This window comes from Miscanthus floridulus, chromosome 16 (genome assembly GCF_019320115.1).
Source record: "Miscanthus floridulus cultivar M001 chromosome 16, ASM1932011v1, whole genome shotgun sequence".
NCBI classification, from domain to species: domain Eukaryota; kingdom Viridiplantae; phylum Streptophyta; class Magnoliopsida; order Poales; family Poaceae; genus Miscanthus; species Miscanthus floridulus.
Genome location: NC_089595.1, coordinates 115,062,012 through 115,080,092, shown reverse-complemented (window position 1 = coordinate 115,080,092; position 18,081 = coordinate 115,062,012). Strand labels below are relative to the sequence as shown.

At 44.2% G+C, this 18,081-nt stretch overlaps 1 protein-coding gene and 1 pseudogene across 1 annotated transcript; one reads left to right on the top strand and one right to left on the bottom strand.

Moving 5' to 3' along the window:
* Window positions 1-6,601: 6,601 nt before the first annotated feature.
* Window positions 6,602-11,731, top strand: LOC136513542 (probable aldo-keto reductase 2). Its single transcript, XM_066507515.1, has 5 exons — window positions 6,602-7,142; window positions 7,298-7,470; window positions 7,709-7,811; window positions 9,393-9,731; window positions 11,644-11,731. Exons 1-4 carry the CDS (start codon window positions 6,687-6,689, stop codon window positions 9,729-9,731), a joined length of 1,071 nt encoding a protein of 356 aa, XP_066363612.1. The 5' UTR covers window positions 6,602-6,686; the 3' UTR covers window positions 11,644-11,731.
* A 1,716-nt stretch (window positions 11,732-13,447) lies between these two features.
* On the bottom strand, window positions 13,448-17,501 carry LOC136512267 (putative glucose-6-phosphate 1-epimerase; annotated as a pseudogene).
* Between the last annotated feature and the right edge of the window lie 580 nt (window positions 17,502-18,081).

The window sequence follows — 18,081 nt, the reverse complement described above, 5'->3', positions numbered from 1 at the left end:
CAAAAACATTGTCTAGCTAAGCAAAATTATGATTCCTTTACAATGAATGATGATGAGCTTGTTCGTGATATGTATTCTCGCTTGAATCTAATTATTAATGAGCTCCATTCAATAGGATTAACAAAGCTAGATGATGCGGACATCATGAGGAAGATCATCTCCGTGCTACCACAAAAGAAATATGCAAGCATCATCACCATCCTTCACAACATGGAGAACTTGAGCACCATGACCCCGGGCATAGTCATTGGCAAGATAGTGGCATTTGAAATGTCACATAAGATGGGTCAAGACGAAGCCTCTTCATTGAGCAAAGGCAAAGCTCTCGCATGTAGCGAGAAAAAGAAGATGAAGGGCAAGCAAGTTGAGACAAGTTCAAGCTCAAGCTCCTCAAGTGAAGATGAAGAAGAAGATGAGGACGATGATGATGATGATGAAGATTCAAGTGATGATGATCAATCTTCCTCCTCCACCTCCGACCTTGATGAAGAATTAATCAAATTAATCAACAAGGTGGAGAAGATGATCCAAAGGCTCAATGTCAAGGGTGTGCCCATCCAAATTCAAGATCTCATTTTTACGAATCAAAGAAATGAGCAAAGAAAGAGAGGATGCTATGGATGCGGCGAGTTGGGACACTTTGTGGAAGTTTATCCAAACAAGCCCACACCCAAGACAAAGAAGAAGGCATGCAAGAACCAAGCTCTCACATCAATAAGATCATGGGATGATTCTTTAAGTGAAGAAGAACACCATCACAAGAGGCGAGGCCGCGAGCACTCATCATCAAGCTCTTCACGTGTGTGCCTTATGGCACAAGGTAACGAAAGCTCATCCTCTAGTGAGAGTGATAGTGATGATGATATGCCTTCTTTTGATAAAATTGTGCTACAAAATCTCAATTATGCTAAAGTTTACACTAGTCAACAAAAGAAGCTCAAAAGTTTAAAAGAAAAGCTAGATAGTTCATAAGAAGCATACAAAACTTTACTTGAACAATATGAGAACTTTGCTAATCTCAATGTTGAACTATCTACTAAAATTGAGCAACTTAAGGCTAGTGCAAAAACAAATGAATGCACAATCAATGATGAGCAACTTGTAAAGAAAAATGAAAAATTAAAAGAAAAGTTAGCTAGCTCACAAGATGCTTATAAAAGTTTGCTTGCAAAAATTAAAATCATGTGCAAACATTGTGATGAACTAACTACTAAAGTTGTTAATCTTGAAGCCGTTAATACAACCCCCTCCAAGGCATCTAAAAAGAAAAATTCTATCTTTAACATGTATAAAACGGATGCCTCTACTTCTTGTAATGATCTATGTTTAGACTCACCTTTGTGCAACCAAGTTTGTGTTGAGAAAGTTGTTGTAGATACATGCACACAAGAGGTTGCAAAGAAAAATGAGCAACTCAAGCAAGAAGTAGCTCGCCTCACCAAGGACTTGACTCAAGTAAAAGGCAAGGCGAAGCAAACCCAACTTCATCAAGATAACACCATCAAGGGAGTGAAGAAGCTTGATGAAGGACAAACCGTGGCTTGTTACGTGTGCCACAAGGAAGGTCACAAGTCCTATGAGTGCAAGGTGAAGAATGGGGGAGGAGCAAAGAAGAAAGAGAAGAAGCAAACAAGCAAGCTCTCCAACACCTACACCAACAAGTTTGATAAGAAGGCCTCCACACCTTATCTCGTGAAGAAGAAGAAAAATGACAAGGTGGTGGCCATCAAGGTGAACAAGCAAGCCAACAATGGGGTCAAACGCTTTTGGGTGCCAAAGGAGATCATTTCCAACATGAAGAGCACCAAGAAGGTTTGGATCCCGAAAGGAAAGTGAGAAGTCCAATGGACTTCGGGGAATTTGGAGACTTGGCAAAGTATGGGTGCATTTCATGGGGTACATCATGATGGACAAAATCATTGCCAAGCGGGTTAGTGAATACTATGGACTCAAATTCCCCTTCCCATGTTAAGTAACTAGATGTTATTACTTTAAATTGGTATTCCTTTCAATTGGTATTTCTTACAAATTGATATCTTTAAGCATCTAGTTATTTTACATGCCTAGGTTTGCATTTGCATGCTTATATCTTTTTGTTATGCATACACTAGGTATATCTTATGGTAGGCTTGCTCGGTTTCATTCTTAACCCTTGGAGCAAACCTACATGGTTTAAAATTGCTTAGGAGCATGGCACATAGCTTGTCTTCTAATTGTTCATCTAATATGTGCCAAAGTCCAAATTGTAGATAATTTCCCCCGAATATCATCTTTGAAAAGTAATTCTCACATTCATGAGATGTCATCTTTCAAGTGGTATTTTTTATTCTAAAATCAATGTGCATGATTCCTACAAGTTTTCCACACTTGTGTGTGCACAAATTTAGGGAGAGGTTAATCTACAAGTTGGATGCTTTGAGACTAATACCCTTTCAAGTTTATCATGTGTATAGTAGTCTCATTGCAAGGAAAATGGAGTCCCCGAAGTTAAGCATCACACTTCAAATATCCACCACCCATTGCAAGTGGTAGAAATCAATTTGGTTTCCACATGTGGTATTTCTAAACCAATATCATCATGTTGATTTCATTTTGATATTTATATGCTTTCTCCATGCATTATATAGATTAAATTTTCTTGAGCAATAACTTGCTAATTAGGCATATACTTTGCTTTCTATCATATGTATGCATATATTTAGGGGGAGCTTAATCTATGTAATATGAGAGTCAAATTTTGTGACCTATTCCACTCTACATATAAAGGATCACAAAGTTTGACCCTCCCTTGTGCTACTAATGTCTTCCTTTTCGGTGTTTGATTCCAAAGGGAGAGAATTTAGAGGACCGACCAAATATGATCTACATGTGGTAATGGTCCGAGAAAGGGAGGATAGTGGATTATGGATTGCCTATGTAATGAGAGAATTCGTAGGAAGCAAGGCTTAAATCTATAATGCCACATGGGGACAAATTTGCAAGGGCAAGATAAGTTTTATGTAGTACCCTTTAGTTTTACAAAGTAGTATCTTTTAGCATCACATAAACTTGCCCCTTGCATTGCATCCTAGCAAGTAGGTAGTTTTCTAATTTCAAAATTTTTATTATTTGCTTGCTTTGGTCGTGTTGTCATCAATCACCAAAAAGGGGGAGGTTATAAGGAAAATAGACCCTAGGCCCATTTACTTTGGATTTTGGTGTTTGATGACCAACACAATCAAATTGGACTAATGAATCTGCAAGTGTTTGCTTTGTAGTCCAATAGGGTGCAAGACGTGACTTGGACGAAGGTGAAGTAATGATCCGATGATCAACACCATAATCAAGACCTTAGAAGCACAAGAGAAGACCCAAGATATCAAGCAAAGTCCAAGCACGAAGATAGGAACCAAGCCATACGCAAGATCGCGAAGAAACAAGCTCGCAGAGGCGACCGGACGCGCTGTTGAAGAGGCTCAGCAAACTGGTGTCAGCAGCAGCGACCGGACACTGGACCGGACGCTGGCGGCAAAACCGACCGGACGTAGGGCAGCAGCGTTCGATCGAGTACAGAGAGGTTCCAGAGCGGTGAAACTACGACCGGACGCGTCTGGTGGCAGGTGACCGGACGCTGGCAGCATCCGATTAGTTGTTCGCGGTTCAACGGTCGGGACGACCGGACGCGTCCGGTCAGGACGACATCAGCATCCGGTCAGTAGTAGAAAAGTGGGATTTCATCCCCAACAGCTACTTTCTCAGTGGGGCTTATAAATACAACCCTCAACCGGCCATTTGAGATGTGTGGAGCTGAGAAAACATACCAAGGGTGTTGATACACCATTTTAGTGATCTCCACTTGCATAGTGCTTAGTGTTTCATTAGGTGATTAGCGTAGGTGCTTTGCAAAGTGTTTAGGTTGATTAGACCACCGCTTATGCGCTTGCTCTAGGTTTAGGCCTAGTGTTTAGTGAGGTTTGCATACCTCTTACCACTCGGTGCTTGCGAGCACCATTGTTGTACATCGGAGGGGCTTGAAGTCTTGCGAGATCACACCAACCGCGTTTGTGGTGTGGCCACCACCGTGTACCGGAGGTAACAAGGCCCGCGGCGTTTTGGTCAGAAGCTTGATAGTGAAGACGGCGGGGAGCATCCGATAGAGGCTTGCCGGAAGGCACGTCAGAGACCCACTTGCGCGTGGGGAAAGCCCGAGGCTATCCACAGAGTTACCTGACCAGGAGCTTGGCCCTTGCGAGGGGCTCCAACGAGGACTAGGGGGAAGCTTGTGCGCTTCTCGATACCTCGGTAAAAATACCGGAGTCGTCGACGGGAGTTTGCATATCTCTACCTTGCTCTTTAGCTTCCGCATTTACATTGATTGTATTACTCCTTTTGCGGTAGAGATAGCAACACACTAGCAAAACCGTAGTTGCACATTTAGATAGTTTATCCTTTGCATAGGTTTTGCTAAGGTTAGAAAAAGAGGCCATAGTTTAGAGTTAGATTTTTAAGTTGCCTAATTCACTCCCCCCTTAGGCGTCACGATCCTTTCAGTGCCATCTTCAACTACATTAGGCATAGAGAAAGCACGATCCAAAAACTGGTGGGTGTTTTCTATCCAATCATTAGAGGGGGGCTCGTGTACGAGACCAACCCGTGTACATCCCCCATTGTTTTTGTTCTGTATTTTTTTTATATAAAAACAGATTTTAGATACACAGAAATTCACATCTATCAACCAAATACTAGCACCATTTTCTACAGATTTACCAAACAATCAAATACAGATTTACTAATATCAAGTAACTTCAATTCCCCAACAATACAGCACACACTAAGTCAATGATGTAGAAATATCAAGTAACTTCAATTTCCCCAACAAGCACACATGTAACAGCCCACAAATATTAATTATTTCTTTCGATGATTCAAAATCTAATATCTTCATGGATAAAGATGGTTTGTTAGACAAAGAATAAGGCTTTATTACCTCTGTTGGCTTGGAGGCAGTCAACACAGATGTGAGAATAGCTCCTTGTGTCTTGAGTCGTCCTCTGGAGTTGATGTAGCTACTCCAGTGATGCCTGCTCCTTCAACCTTGGTGTCAAAGTCAGTGTAGTCCTCTTCTGCAAGCTTGGCTAGGCGTCGGTGCTGCCTTCTCCTCCTTAATTGAAGCTCGGTACCTTGTCCACCACACACTTGGATCATTGTCCATGCTAGCTTCTCCAATCCTAGGGTCACCGATTAAGTTCAGTGCATCAGTATATAGAACACACAGTTTCATTTATGCAACAAATCCTAATGTTGCTAGAGCACAGCACAGAAAAAATTGGGGAAAAGGATGGAGCTTCATTACCTCTGTCCTATTGAAGCCTACGACGTCAGCAACAGTGGAGCCTGTCTCCTCTCCTCTGTCGTGGGCGCTGCCTTCTCCTCCGCAAGAAGGGTCACCGGATCCACAGGGAAACACGCCGTCCCAGGCGGCCTACGAAGGGACTCCATCACTATGCAGGACCAGATCCAAGGGCGGAGGAAACCCACAGCGATATTGGGGCCTAGGGTGGCAGCGCCATTTGCGACGGCCGGAGTCGGGCTAGGGCGGCGTAGGCACGGCGTGGCAGCGGATTCGTCGGGCACTGGTGGCGGATGGAGAGTTGGGGCGCGGTGGATGGAGAGCAGGGGCGCAGAGGAGGGGCGGGCGGTGGATGGAGAGCAGGGGCGCAGAGGAGGGGCGGGCGGTGGATGGAAAGGGGCAGGCGGCGTTGGGCACGCAGTGGATGGAGAGCAGGGGCGCGGCGGTGGATGGAGAGTGGGGGGCTGTGTTGTATGGGGGGCTGTGTTTGGGTCGGGCTGTGTTGTATGGTGGGCCAACACAAAAAAAAAAAGGAGCGCGGGCTATTCTCCTCTTTGGCGCGAACGCCAAACGAAAGCATGCGGCTTTACTCTTCTTAGGCGCGAACGTGAATTCAGCCAGATAGTTTTGCTTGCAGTACATATTTCCTGGCGAGAACAACTATTTCCATGAGAGCTCATGTCACGAAGTAATAAATTTTCGCGGCGGTTCGAAGAGCACTCTCACGAAAACAGGTTTTCATGACGGGATTCACAACACCTCCACAAAAAAGGTTAATTTCGTGAGAGTGTGTTTTAAACTCTCACGAAAAATTATCCCCTTCATGAAATCTTGGTTTTGTGGTAGTGACAGGAAGTCATGGGACGGACGCCTGAGCCATATCATTTTCGCTAATGGAAATAGATCGGGAACGTCTCAGTTCTAAAAAAAAGACCCTAATAGATAAGATGGACCTCCTTTGGACTGCCTCTAGATGTTCAAAATAATTGACTGAAATTGGATAAATTCAATAACCAATGTCCAATGACCTAAGGTATTACAGGTTTACCGCAATCTCACATAAGCAGTGACGTTTTGAGCGTAACAGTGTCATTTGTATTGTACTTGCACTCCTCTGACTTCCGCTCTCGGCTGTACACCGGGTGATGTGTTCCCTGACGTACGCTTCAGGTCAGGTTCAGCTGGGCCTTTCCGCTGCAATGCAAGCACACTACAAATCCACGGACGACTAGGCCCTTTTCACCACTCACTCACAGAAGGCTAAACCCTGAACTTACGTTACTTGTACACAGCGCGCCGAAGCTCATCAAGCGGGAGACTAGAGAGAGAGAGCATCATCTCATCTCGCTAGCTAGCTATGGCTGCTTCTCCGTCGTCTGTGATTGTGACTGTGCCTGTGCCTGTGGTGGTGCCGCGCATGAAGCTGGGGTCGCAGGGGCTGGAGGTTTCGGCGCAGGGCCTCGGCTGCATGGGCATGTCCGCCAGCTACGGCCCGCCTAAGCCGGAGCCGGACATGATCGCGCTCCTGCACCATGCAATTGCCGCCGGCGTCACCTTCCTCGACACCTCCGACTTGTACGGCCCGCACACCAACGAGCTCCTCCTCGGCAAGGCGCTGCAGGGCGTGGCGAGGGAGAGGGTGGACCTGGCCACCAAGTTCGGCGTCTCGTTCGTCGACGGCAAGCGTCAAGTCCGCGGTGACCCGGCGTACGTGCGCGCGGCGTGCGAGGCCAGCCTCAGGCGGCTCGGCGTAGACTGCATCGACCTCTACTACCAGCATCGCATCGACACCAGGGTGCCCATCGAGGTCACGGTGAGTTGAGTGGCATTGGCACCTCTATCCTTTCATTGCCTGATTGTTCATGTGCATACTGCTTAGTTTTCTTCTTCTCTTATATACATCCACTGGACTTCTCTTTTCATATATATATTACTGATTTACTTCGTTCTGCGTTGGCGGCGTTGCAGATTGGTGAACTCAAGAAGCTAGTTGAAGAAGGGAAGATAAAGTATATCGGGTTGTCTGAAGCATGTGCATCAACAATCAAAAGAGCTCATGCAGTCCATCCTATCACCGCAGTCCAGCTAGAGTGGTCATTATGGTCTAGAGATGCCGAAGAAGATATCATTCCTACTTGCAGGTATTTTCGGGAACGGAACACAGCATTTGACTTCAGTACAAAAGGAATGACCATCCAAGTATTGGAATACTTGTAGGAATGGAACACGATTCCAATCAGTTTTCTAACACCTGCAAGTATTTAGTTATACAAGTAGGAATGATATCATTCCTAACTAAATGCTTCTTGTTAAGGAAAATTTCCGTATGTCTTGTTAAAAAGTATTTATGAAATTTTCTCCTTGCTTTGACAATTTCAGGGAACTTGGAATTGGAATCGTGGCTTACTGTCCGCTAGGCAGTGGATTCTTCTCCAGCGGGGGAAAACTGATGGACTCCCTGTCAAAACAGGACATACGCAGGGTGAGTTCAGAATTTCAGATGCATGCACCTGTGGAATGTACTTATTTTCTATTGCATCACAAATCAATTTCTTATGTATAAACATAGCATTACTAATAGAAGAATTTCATACAATTTTTTAAAAAAAATATACCGAAAATTTCCCACAATACAGAAATGGACTAATATTACTGCCGTGCGACATAATACACGTATCATCCTCGATGCACATTTTTACCAACCTATTTATTGGATCCATATTTTCTGGGTCATGATTATGCAAATAATAACTGCATCAACCTGGTCTCTTTTGTTTGGGCATACAATTTTAAGAGCCATGCCTATTATTTTATATTCAGGAGACATAAACATCATGAGTTCAAGATACATTTAGGAACAATCACTAATAATATGTCATATATAACCTCTATCATTTATTATTTTTTCTACACAACTAAAAATCAATTTAGAAGACAACACCTTTTCTTAACATAACTTTTGCATACACTACTATAGTTACCGTTTTTGCAGGCAGGCAAAAACGATTTTCGGAGGCAGGCAACCAATCCACCTCTGTAAATTAAGATTTACAGACATATGTCCGTCTCTGTTAATAAATTAAAAAATAAAAAACAACAAGCCCGTCAATGAGGCCTGCCGAGCCCATAGACGTGCCACCCCCACCGCTGCTCGCTGGATCTGTGTGTTGTAGCCGCTCATCACTGGATCCGCGTGCGCCGTCTTTTGGATCCATGAGCCCCGGCTGCCGCCGCGAGCCTCGGTGCTGCGCGCCTTTGCCGACGGGGCTAACCTTGCGCGCCGCCGCTGGAGGAGGGGCCCCGGCCACACGCGTCGTTGCTGGAGAAGGGGCCGTGCCCTGCACCCTGCCGTCGGAGGGCCTACACGCCGTCACCTGAGGAGGAGGCCAGGCCTCGCGCGCCACGCCGGAGGTGGTGAGTAAGTGCCAACAAGCGTTACGAGCACAGGGGACGATGGTGTGCGACGAAGGCCTAGTGGTGTCGGAGCTCATGGATCCAATGAGCACAAAGGGTAGAGGAGGCTGAGATGGACTTAGTAGAGCTCATTTCTAGGACAGAGGTTAAACACAATGCGAGAAACAGCAATGGGAGACGTGGCTTAATCGGGTGCCCGAACTTAAACCCTGGATTCGAAAGGTAAAGATGTGTTTGGTCCAAAACCTGTAAAAATAAAACGTAGCACAAAAAACAAATTATATTGTAAAAAGTACATATATTTTCATATATAAAAAATGTTAGTGGCACTCAATTCGTAAAAGAATATAGTAGATATAGGGTACAAATCACCTATAGAATAAGTTCTAGCAATGGTCATATGTTTTGTTTAATTTTCAGAATTTCTAGAATTTTATCCTTTTTCTCTAGCACTTCTCATGAGGGTTAACGTAGCGAGCCCAAAAAAATATATTCTATTAATAGTAGTAAGATTGTATCACCAATATTCCAAGATTTAATTTGATTGATTGTACTATTCTAATAGTGGTCTCATTCATCTCAAAAAAGACTACAAAACTATGATTGCAATAAACTGCCACTTGTTCATGTGAATTCCTTTCTTTTGCAGAACCTGCCTAGATTTCAACCAGAGAACCTTGACAAGAATGTCAAGGTATTTGAGTGTATTAGTGAACTGGCAAAAAGAAAGGGTTGCACACCCTCACAACTTGCATTGGCGTGGGTTCACCATCAAGGACAAGATGTTTGCCCTATACCAGGAACAACAAAAATTGAGAATTTCAACCAGAATTTGGGAGCACTATCTGTGAAGCTCACACCTGATGAGAAGGCTGAACTTGAGTCCTATACTGCTACAGGTAATGTCCAAGGTGATCGACATCATCAAATGAATAGCACTTGGAAGAATTCTGAGACCCCTCTATTACCATCATGGAAATATGAGTAGGTATGTTCAACTATGTATGTTGTCTCCTTGTTGGATGTAGTAAGAGAGAAGAAATATCGTATGTTCATATCTAGATACAGAGGCTAATTAATGTCCCTTTATCTAATGAAGACATCAGAAAATGCTCATGTTTACTTTAAAGGGGTTGTCCTTCCAATGTGCTTGTGTGTTGATCTAAATTCATGGATGTGTATTATATGCTTCGTTGCTAATATGTCCTATGTTGAATGATGTGATGAATTTAGATGACAAAGTCAAGAAGAACTCTTGTCTAAAGAAGTAAATAGTGACGAGTCCTTGACGCTGTGATTTAATTTTATTGATTGAGTTCATGTGAGCTTGATGTTAACATCGGACCTTTCCAGTGCAAACCGGACCTGTCCAGTTTGGACCGGACCGGTCCGAAAACAGCTCAACACAAAAAAAACAAACTCACGCCAACCGGACATGTCCGGTAAGGATGAATGGAACCCCGGTAAGTTTGATTCAAAAGCTCAAAATGACTCAAATGAAGTCCGATTCAAACCAAACTTGGCAGAGGGGTTTCTGGAGGTGCTGTGAAGGTTTTCTCAAAAGATCAATGCCTAGAAACCTCGGAATTAAAGTCGATCTCAAAATCCTTCTCCAAAAATTGGGTTTTATCTAAAAGAGTAGAAATCTCACATCTTCGTGAGGAATCTAGCAAAACTCGCCATGCACAGGACGTGTCCGGTGCACCTGGTGGTTGCACTGCTAGGGCATAGACAGCAGCCCTCAAAGCAAACTTCATTACCTTTTCAAATGTGCCAACTCCACCAAGTATTTCTCAGCCTTGTCCACGTGAGTTAGCATTTCACAATCATTTTGAAAGGCATTTTCACACTTTCTCACCACGTCACAAGGGTTAATGCGCATATGCAAAGTTAATCACTCCTAGTGGCACTAGATAACCATCTCAACTTAGAGAGCTTCCCTCTTAATAGTACAGTTATCTATCATAAACCCGATCATGCACTCTATTGCATCTTGACTAGCAAAACAAACACCCTATCTTATACCTTTGCCTTTAAACCATATGATTTTATTTTTCTAAAACTTCTTTTCCAAATATTGAGCACTTGATCAACTTGTGGCTTCCATCATCACCTCCATGAGAGCCATCTTGGCTCAACCTTTGGTGTGGACATCACCTAGCTTATTGAACACTTAAGGCAAAGGTTATCCCACTAGATGCCACTCAATTACCAAAACCAAACATAGGGCTTTCAAAGGCCTCGAAGTGTGACTTATATACTTCAACCAGAGGGAATGATTATGGCAACCTAGTACAAAAAGTACTTAGGTGAAACTCACTTCGCACAAAACTGTCTTGTTCAATTCTGAATGGGTGTAACATCTGTTCTAGGTGGATGTTCGACTTAACAGTCCCTATCAAAACCCTTTTATATCAAAGAACAGTGGATTTGAGAGCAATCTATATGTGCCTTTGAATTTGGTAGGGATTGTTGGATTTTATTAGGATTCACCTAATTTTATTCAATTAAAATGAAATAAATCCTAAGAGGTGTCGGGTGGGACTGGTTTAGTCACTTAAGGCTAATTAATGGCGGTTTGATTGTGGCTTGATGGTTGGACTTGTAACGGTCATGGTTATGGCTGCGGTTACAAGTAACTCTTGTGGTTATGTCTGCGGTTGCTAGTTACTGATGAACGCCTTCATAGCGTCCATGTTCATTCTCTACTCATTGCCTTCCATCTCATATGCCTATAAGAAGGGTGCTCGCGTTTAGTGTCACATGTGAACATCCAGCGCCACCGTTCTTCTATTGCTATTGCTTTCTAGTTTTCCCGTCTCAGTTCCTGCGTGCACAGGCATTTGGAGAGTAGGCCTCCGAAACCGACGCCTATTTACGACACCTTCTTGGGTGTGCAGGCAAATCAGGTTTTTGGTAAGCGCGTCATGGTGCAACTACATGATACTCCTATTCAAGGGGGTCTATTCTGCAATGTTCTTGGTGGCAATCATGTGAACGACTACTTCATCTACTTCTTGGTGTTCGTTCGAGGGACTGCACAACATACATCTTCATGCATCAACTGTGGTCTATAACTTCACACATCAAACTATGTCGAGTGTGAATGGCACCGCCATTGCCTCCGGCACAGATCCTGTCTTGGGGTAAACTTCTGTACACTCTAGTTTTAGTGTTTTCAACACTATAAATATCATGATCAGTATGTTCATCATGTATGCATTTACTGTTGCAAATAGATCACACATGCACATATATGCCACACTACTGCTATTGTGCTAGATTATGCCTAAAAATGACTAAATTTTTAACAATGCACCCCTATCTGCAATGGCTCGCACCAAGCGCTCAGACCTCTTGCGAAGTTTCCCCTACTGCTGCAGCTTATATGGATGCTCTGACCTGAAGCTAAAGCTAGAGGGCCCAACTTCTCATGCCTCCTTTGCGATGACGCAAGAGCAACTGCAACAATCCACTACTTGCACGTCCTAGATAAGGTGTGTGTTGCGCGGTACATTGGATTGTACGACGACCGCTATATGTTTTTCACCTAACGCCATGTGCAAGGCAAGAGCTTCGTCTTCAACCTGCAAACCAAAGAGTGCCACCTCCTCGCTGGCAAGGCATTGGTGCTAGGCACCAGCTACTCCTACTAGGTGGACATTGTTGCAGCAACACTCTCCTCCGCGCCAGATAAAGACTACCTCGGCACTGCCATTGTGCTTGGCATGTCATGTTTTGACAACTCAAGGATAACCTTTTGGAAGAAGGGGTATCTGATGGCCGATGACACATACTCGTATTTTGATGGCAACACGATCGATATTGAGGTTCATGATGCCATCTACTATAAGGGCTCATTTATTTCATGTTTTGATGGAGAACAAAAACAATTCATCTTTGAAAGTTTGAGGTGTCTAACGGTGATCGATAAGAGAAAAAAGTCGTGTGTCTTCTTTGTCATCCCTATAGATCGAGCACATCAACATTTCGTGAAGGATGTTATTGTATGTTATCTTATGGAGTCTAGAGAGAGTTATTGATGGTGATCGAGTATGCACACTAGAAAGTTTTTTCAATAAATAGGTTTGGGATTTTTGAAACGCAAGAAACAGGATGCTAGGTGTGACTTGACATCAAGCAGTTGGATAGGATGGTTTTTGTATCAAAAGGTTTCTCTGGAGCAAAACATGAATTTTGTGGAGAAAGGTTTTTATAGATCCTTTGAGACTTTAGATTTCCTGAGCTACAAAAAACGGTGTGTATTTCTTGGATGATACCTAAACATGTCAACGATATACAAAGTCTTTCATCCTTAGCGACAAAGAGAAAGTCCATGCCCAGCGACAATGACAAAGTGGTGTGGTCCCACTCTCGGTGTGCGGCGATGCTTGCCATCAAATCTTTGTAGTTTTATTATTTGAGTCTCGTTTGGCTTCTCCCTAAGTCTGTTGTCTCTTTTCTCTCCTGAATACCCTCTGTTAGATAGAACGATTGTCTCTCTATTAGTCTATGTGATACCGCAAATGCTCTGTAGCTGCTAGTTTGAACTCTTATATGTTAGAAACATGAATCACTTTGTTTCTCTTTTATAATCACTCAATTCTTACTTTGCCCTCTATCTTAATTCACACAAGAATATGAGAATACTAGTCTAAATACTTTATAGCTTCACATTACAAGAGTACAACTCATTTGGTCTTCAAAACACTTAATCTTCACACTCAAGAACTTACTAACTTGACAAGCTTACTACTACCACATCAACCAAGCTCTACTACTAACTTGACCAAGCACTACAATGTTCACAAACCTTCGACTTCTATTAGACAGCACTACAATGTTCACAAACCTTCAACTTCTATTAGAAAACCATAAGGGTGTTGCCCCTTCTATAGTCTTGTAGGTTGGTTTGCTACAGTGACCGATATGCTATAGTGACTAACATAAATATCACAACTCACCATCTGTTGTAGAGCTTACCCTTTTATAGGGGAGGTAGGGAGAGGAGATTTTCATTCTTTTCCCTGGTGTAGTTATTTTTATAAAAGAGTCTCTATGGGCTACAAATGAGTCCTAAACATTCTCAAATAAGCCCCCAGACTTTGTAATGGGCCCTAAACACTCTGATAACAGATCTACCTATTGATCTCATTTACAAAAGGGGGCCATACTCCCTTGTGAGGCAAATATATAGCACTAAATGTGAACAAACACTAGATGCTGACAGGGTGATCAAGATGATCGCTGCAGTTAGTGGATAAAATCGCCGAAAGCTCCATCTTCCCAGTCCATTCCTCCCCTGGTCTCAGTGTGATTGCTCTCTCCACAGCGGCTGCATCAACGCAAATCATCTGCTTGTACTCCTCATCACCGAAGTCTACCATGGTCTTTGATTTCTTTTCCCATGGATTCCACACAACTAACAGGGATGAAGTGGTTATAATGAGAAACGTTAATAGTTGATTTTATGGTAGGTGACATTTTGGCAAAGGGCAGCAGATCTTACCAATGTCAGGAAGTCCTTCCTTTCTTATGACAAATGAGTGTTTCTTCTCATGGTCAAGAACCGCTACTACATTTGGGGAGCTAACGTAGACCCGGTCGACCTATAAAGAGATTGACCAAAGAGAAGGGATCACCAATGACATTAGAAATCATGAGCATCTAAGACTGTATATTCTAGTAGAAACAACAACTAAAGCCCAAAATCTTCATAACTATCCACAGAGGCAAGCATATAGTTATAAGTATGGCGATACCAATAAAAATGCAAGTCTCAGGCTAGTTTGAGCATATTTAAATAATATATACTCCCTCCGTCCCCCAATATAAGGCGCGATTTGACTTGGTGCGGTCTTCAAGAATATATTTTGACCTATAATTTCTCTTATAATATATAATTTATAGGAACAAAAGTTTGATCATTAGAAAGTATTTATAAATACAAATCCAATGTAACTAGTTTTGTAGTACAAACTTTTGATGTAACTAGGCTAATTGTTAGTCAAAGATAACAAAGTTTGGATTTTGAATACATGCATGCCTTATATTCGGGGACAGAAGGAGTATGTAATATTTAATTCATTAAGTACTAGGAAAATTTCACCTCTGACTCAAATGTTATGGCATCTCCTTGTTCCGTAAACCGTTCTTTGTGGCTAAGGTTGTCAAGATAATCAAGTGTCTCCAGACCTTCAATCCTGACCTCACTGGAATTAACAAGACGTAGCATGTCACTCATGGAAATTCACTGAAGGGAGTAGTTAGATAGTGAGGTATACATAATGATGTGCTGGGCAAATAATGCTTGACCTGATGTCAGAGACAGAAAGATATGTGTGATAAGCAAATGAGAAACTGAATGGCTTGCCATTGACATTCCTGATGCGTGATATTAACGACAAGTCCCCATCCTTTGAAAGAGAGACCCTTAGACGGAACTCAAAACTGCAACCAAATTATAATCATACATGAGGACATTCATATGAATAAACTTTACCGATTCTGCGTTTTGTGACTAAAAGCATGAGAAGGCGTCTGGGTCCATAAAAAATGATAAACATGTAAATACTGATCAACAGTAAAGGATCATCATGCTAAGCAACGACAGCCTTGTTCAGATTTCCTTTTCTAGTAAAAAAACTGAAATGCTATAAGATGAAGTAGTAGTGATTAAACATATCCAAATCCAAGACCCTCCTTACAAGCAATGCCATAAAAATGCATCCTTGTTAATTTCCCACATCTTTATTTTAAGAATTCAATTTCCAATGTCAGGAAAATACTGTCAAAATTTTGCTTACAGAAAGTAACATCAGAAATACCCAACTGCAGTCATTGGACGACACACCTCAATGACACAATATTTAACAGAGATTTGACATCTAGCCCTCATCTAGTTGTAACATAAAGTAGGCATGGTCATAGGAATACAAACGCAAATAACTGCAGAAATGCATACCAATGTGGCCAGCACTTGAGGTCAGTCTTCAGATGGCTTTAGTATAAGGTCAACAGAAACTTTGCTGCCGTTATCATTATGATTCAGTGGTGGATGCTCATCATCCAGGGCCCATATCCTGTTTCTTGCAAATCCATGTCGCTCCAATGTCCCAGAGTACCCAAGCTGCATGGAATTTTACAGTTATCATCAGAAGCCCCAAGAAAATTTTACAGCACGACCCTCACATCAGTCAGCTTATACATAAATTTGTACACCGCAGAAAAATCAAAATTACAGCAGGAAAGTACGATCCAATAGAAGCCGTGAGAAGAATGGGTCATGCTGCAGCACCTGTGGGAAACACATCTGAATTCCACCTCGCATCGCATTTGGCGGCTTGAAGATTGCCTGCACAGTCAGAAACAACAGACATGAAAGTGCTTTAGACCATAGGAACAGATAGAAGGCTACACAGGCCCACTACTGGTCTAATTAAGGAAGATGAGAAAAGGGAGGTCAGCACAGGAAACCAAGGGAAACCATCATGAAACTTTAGGACCAGAAACTAGTCCAAGCTCACAGGTAACATAGGCACATAGCAAAGCTTAATTTGTCATTCGCTTCTCCAGCCATCAGGATGGACTACAGAAACAATGGCAGTTAGTACATGAATACAATTCAGTGTTGTTCTTTGCAGCCCAGTTGAACACATGTCTTCTCACAGAAATGCTAGAAGAACACTCAGCCACAAGAAAGTCAAACGGCATGGCTGAACCTTTACATAATCTGAGAACCTGTAAGCATTACAGATTACTGGACGGTAAGAGTAAGTGTGGAAAATAATTAGAAGAAAATTCTACCTTGCTGCTGGTGAAGAGGAGCTCCTCGCCGCGGTCGTTCCTCCAGGAGACGACCTGGCCGCCGTGCAAGCTCACCTGCAAAGCAAAGCAGGCAATCCAGGCAGCGACGGCGAAACCCCGTCAAAACCACGACCAACCAAGCAATGCGGAGCCGATCGATCGGGCAACAAGAGAGGGTGGAGTCGCAGACTCGCAGTCCGTACCCGCGCGGAGGCTCCCTTGGGCGAGCGGAGCACGACCTGGGCGACGCCGTTCCAGTCCCTGATCACCTCCAGCCCCGACCTCGGATCCATGGAGTTGACGAAGCGCCCCATGCTCATCGACGGCCAGCCGAGCAGCAAGCAGCGCGCGCGCACGGCGGCAAGGGAAGCAGAGCGCGCACGCGCGGGGGAGGACTGAGGAGAGGTCCACGAGCGGGGGGGTGTGGAGGAGCGCTGCGCTGCGGCCGCTGCTACTAATGCGGAGGAGGGTGAGGAGCCCGTGGTGTCGCCATTGGGGGCGGTTCGGATGTTACGGCCCAGGCCGCGCGGGGCGGCGGGCAGGCGGCACAGGCACGGGCACTTTCCGTGTGAGCCAAAAAGGCGAGCACCGCGCCGCGGGCGGCCTGGAACCCGTGAGCCTAAGCCACCTAGCGGCTAGCGCGCTCGCGCTACGGGCTAGCAGGCAGCGGCCGCCTTCCTCCTCCTCCTCCTCTCTTGCTTTTCCAACCACCCGCAAAGCCTGAGAAGGATCGACAAGCCCGCACGGCACGGCACGGCGTGGCGCGGGGCGCGGGCTGCTGCTGCTGCGTGCGGGCGCGGCGACAGGCTTACACGAGGAGTCAGGAGCGCAGCGGGGGACCTGGGCGCGGTCACAATGCCACCACCATGGGAGGAGGAGGTGGGGGCAGAGGGCGGGGTGGGATGGATGGAAGTGGAACGGCTCGTCGCTCGACTCGAGCACAAGGATCCAAGATTCCAAGGCGAGGGAGAGAGATGGTGGCGGTGCACTGGCGCGAGAGGGAGAGCTGCAGCAGCAGGCACCAGACAGCATGGGATCCGACCCGGTAGAGTGCAGCCGTCCACCGCGGACACGTGCCGGCATGCTCGCCGCTTTACTGCGAACACCAAGGATTTCGAGGCCTTTTGGTTTGCAGGGTGGAAAAGTCTATGTTCAAAAAAAAAAAAAGGAAATCCCAGGCGTTCTAGACTTTGTGTTTGTGGATCCAAAACCGTTACTTTGCGCGACTTTAAGGCATCTTTTGTTGAAAAAAAAAACTAAGGCATTTTCTTTCACCTAAGCTAATTCAGGCCGAGTCGGTAAATTAGTTATAGGAGTGTAGGACTGCTAGCGTTCGGACGCTGCCCTCGTAGGGAACGAGCGAGTGTTTAGCGTGTCGAGCTTGCAAGCGAGTGCACAGCATTGGGCCTACGCTGTCCCAGACGTCGTCCGTGCCGTTAACCGTTTCCCACGCATATCCCATGTACAACACATCGATCTACTTTTAAAACATCCAGATACAACTGTCGCAACATACAAAATAAGACAAATAA

Bases quoted from the DNA above. Each gene is read 5' to 3' on its own strand.
- LOC136513542 (XM_066507515.1), top strand. From the start codon at position 6,687: ATGGCTGCTTCTCCGTCGTCTGTGATTGTGACTGTGCCTGTGCCTGTG. The intron at 7,143-7,297 runs GTGAGTTGAGTG...GCGGCGTTGCAG, and splicing joins GGGTGCCCATCGAGGTCACG to ATTGGTGAACTCAAGAAGCT. The intron at 7,812-9,392 runs GTGAGTTCAGAA...TTTCTTTTGCAG, and splicing joins CAAAACAGGACATACGCAGG to AACCTGCCTAGATTTCAACC.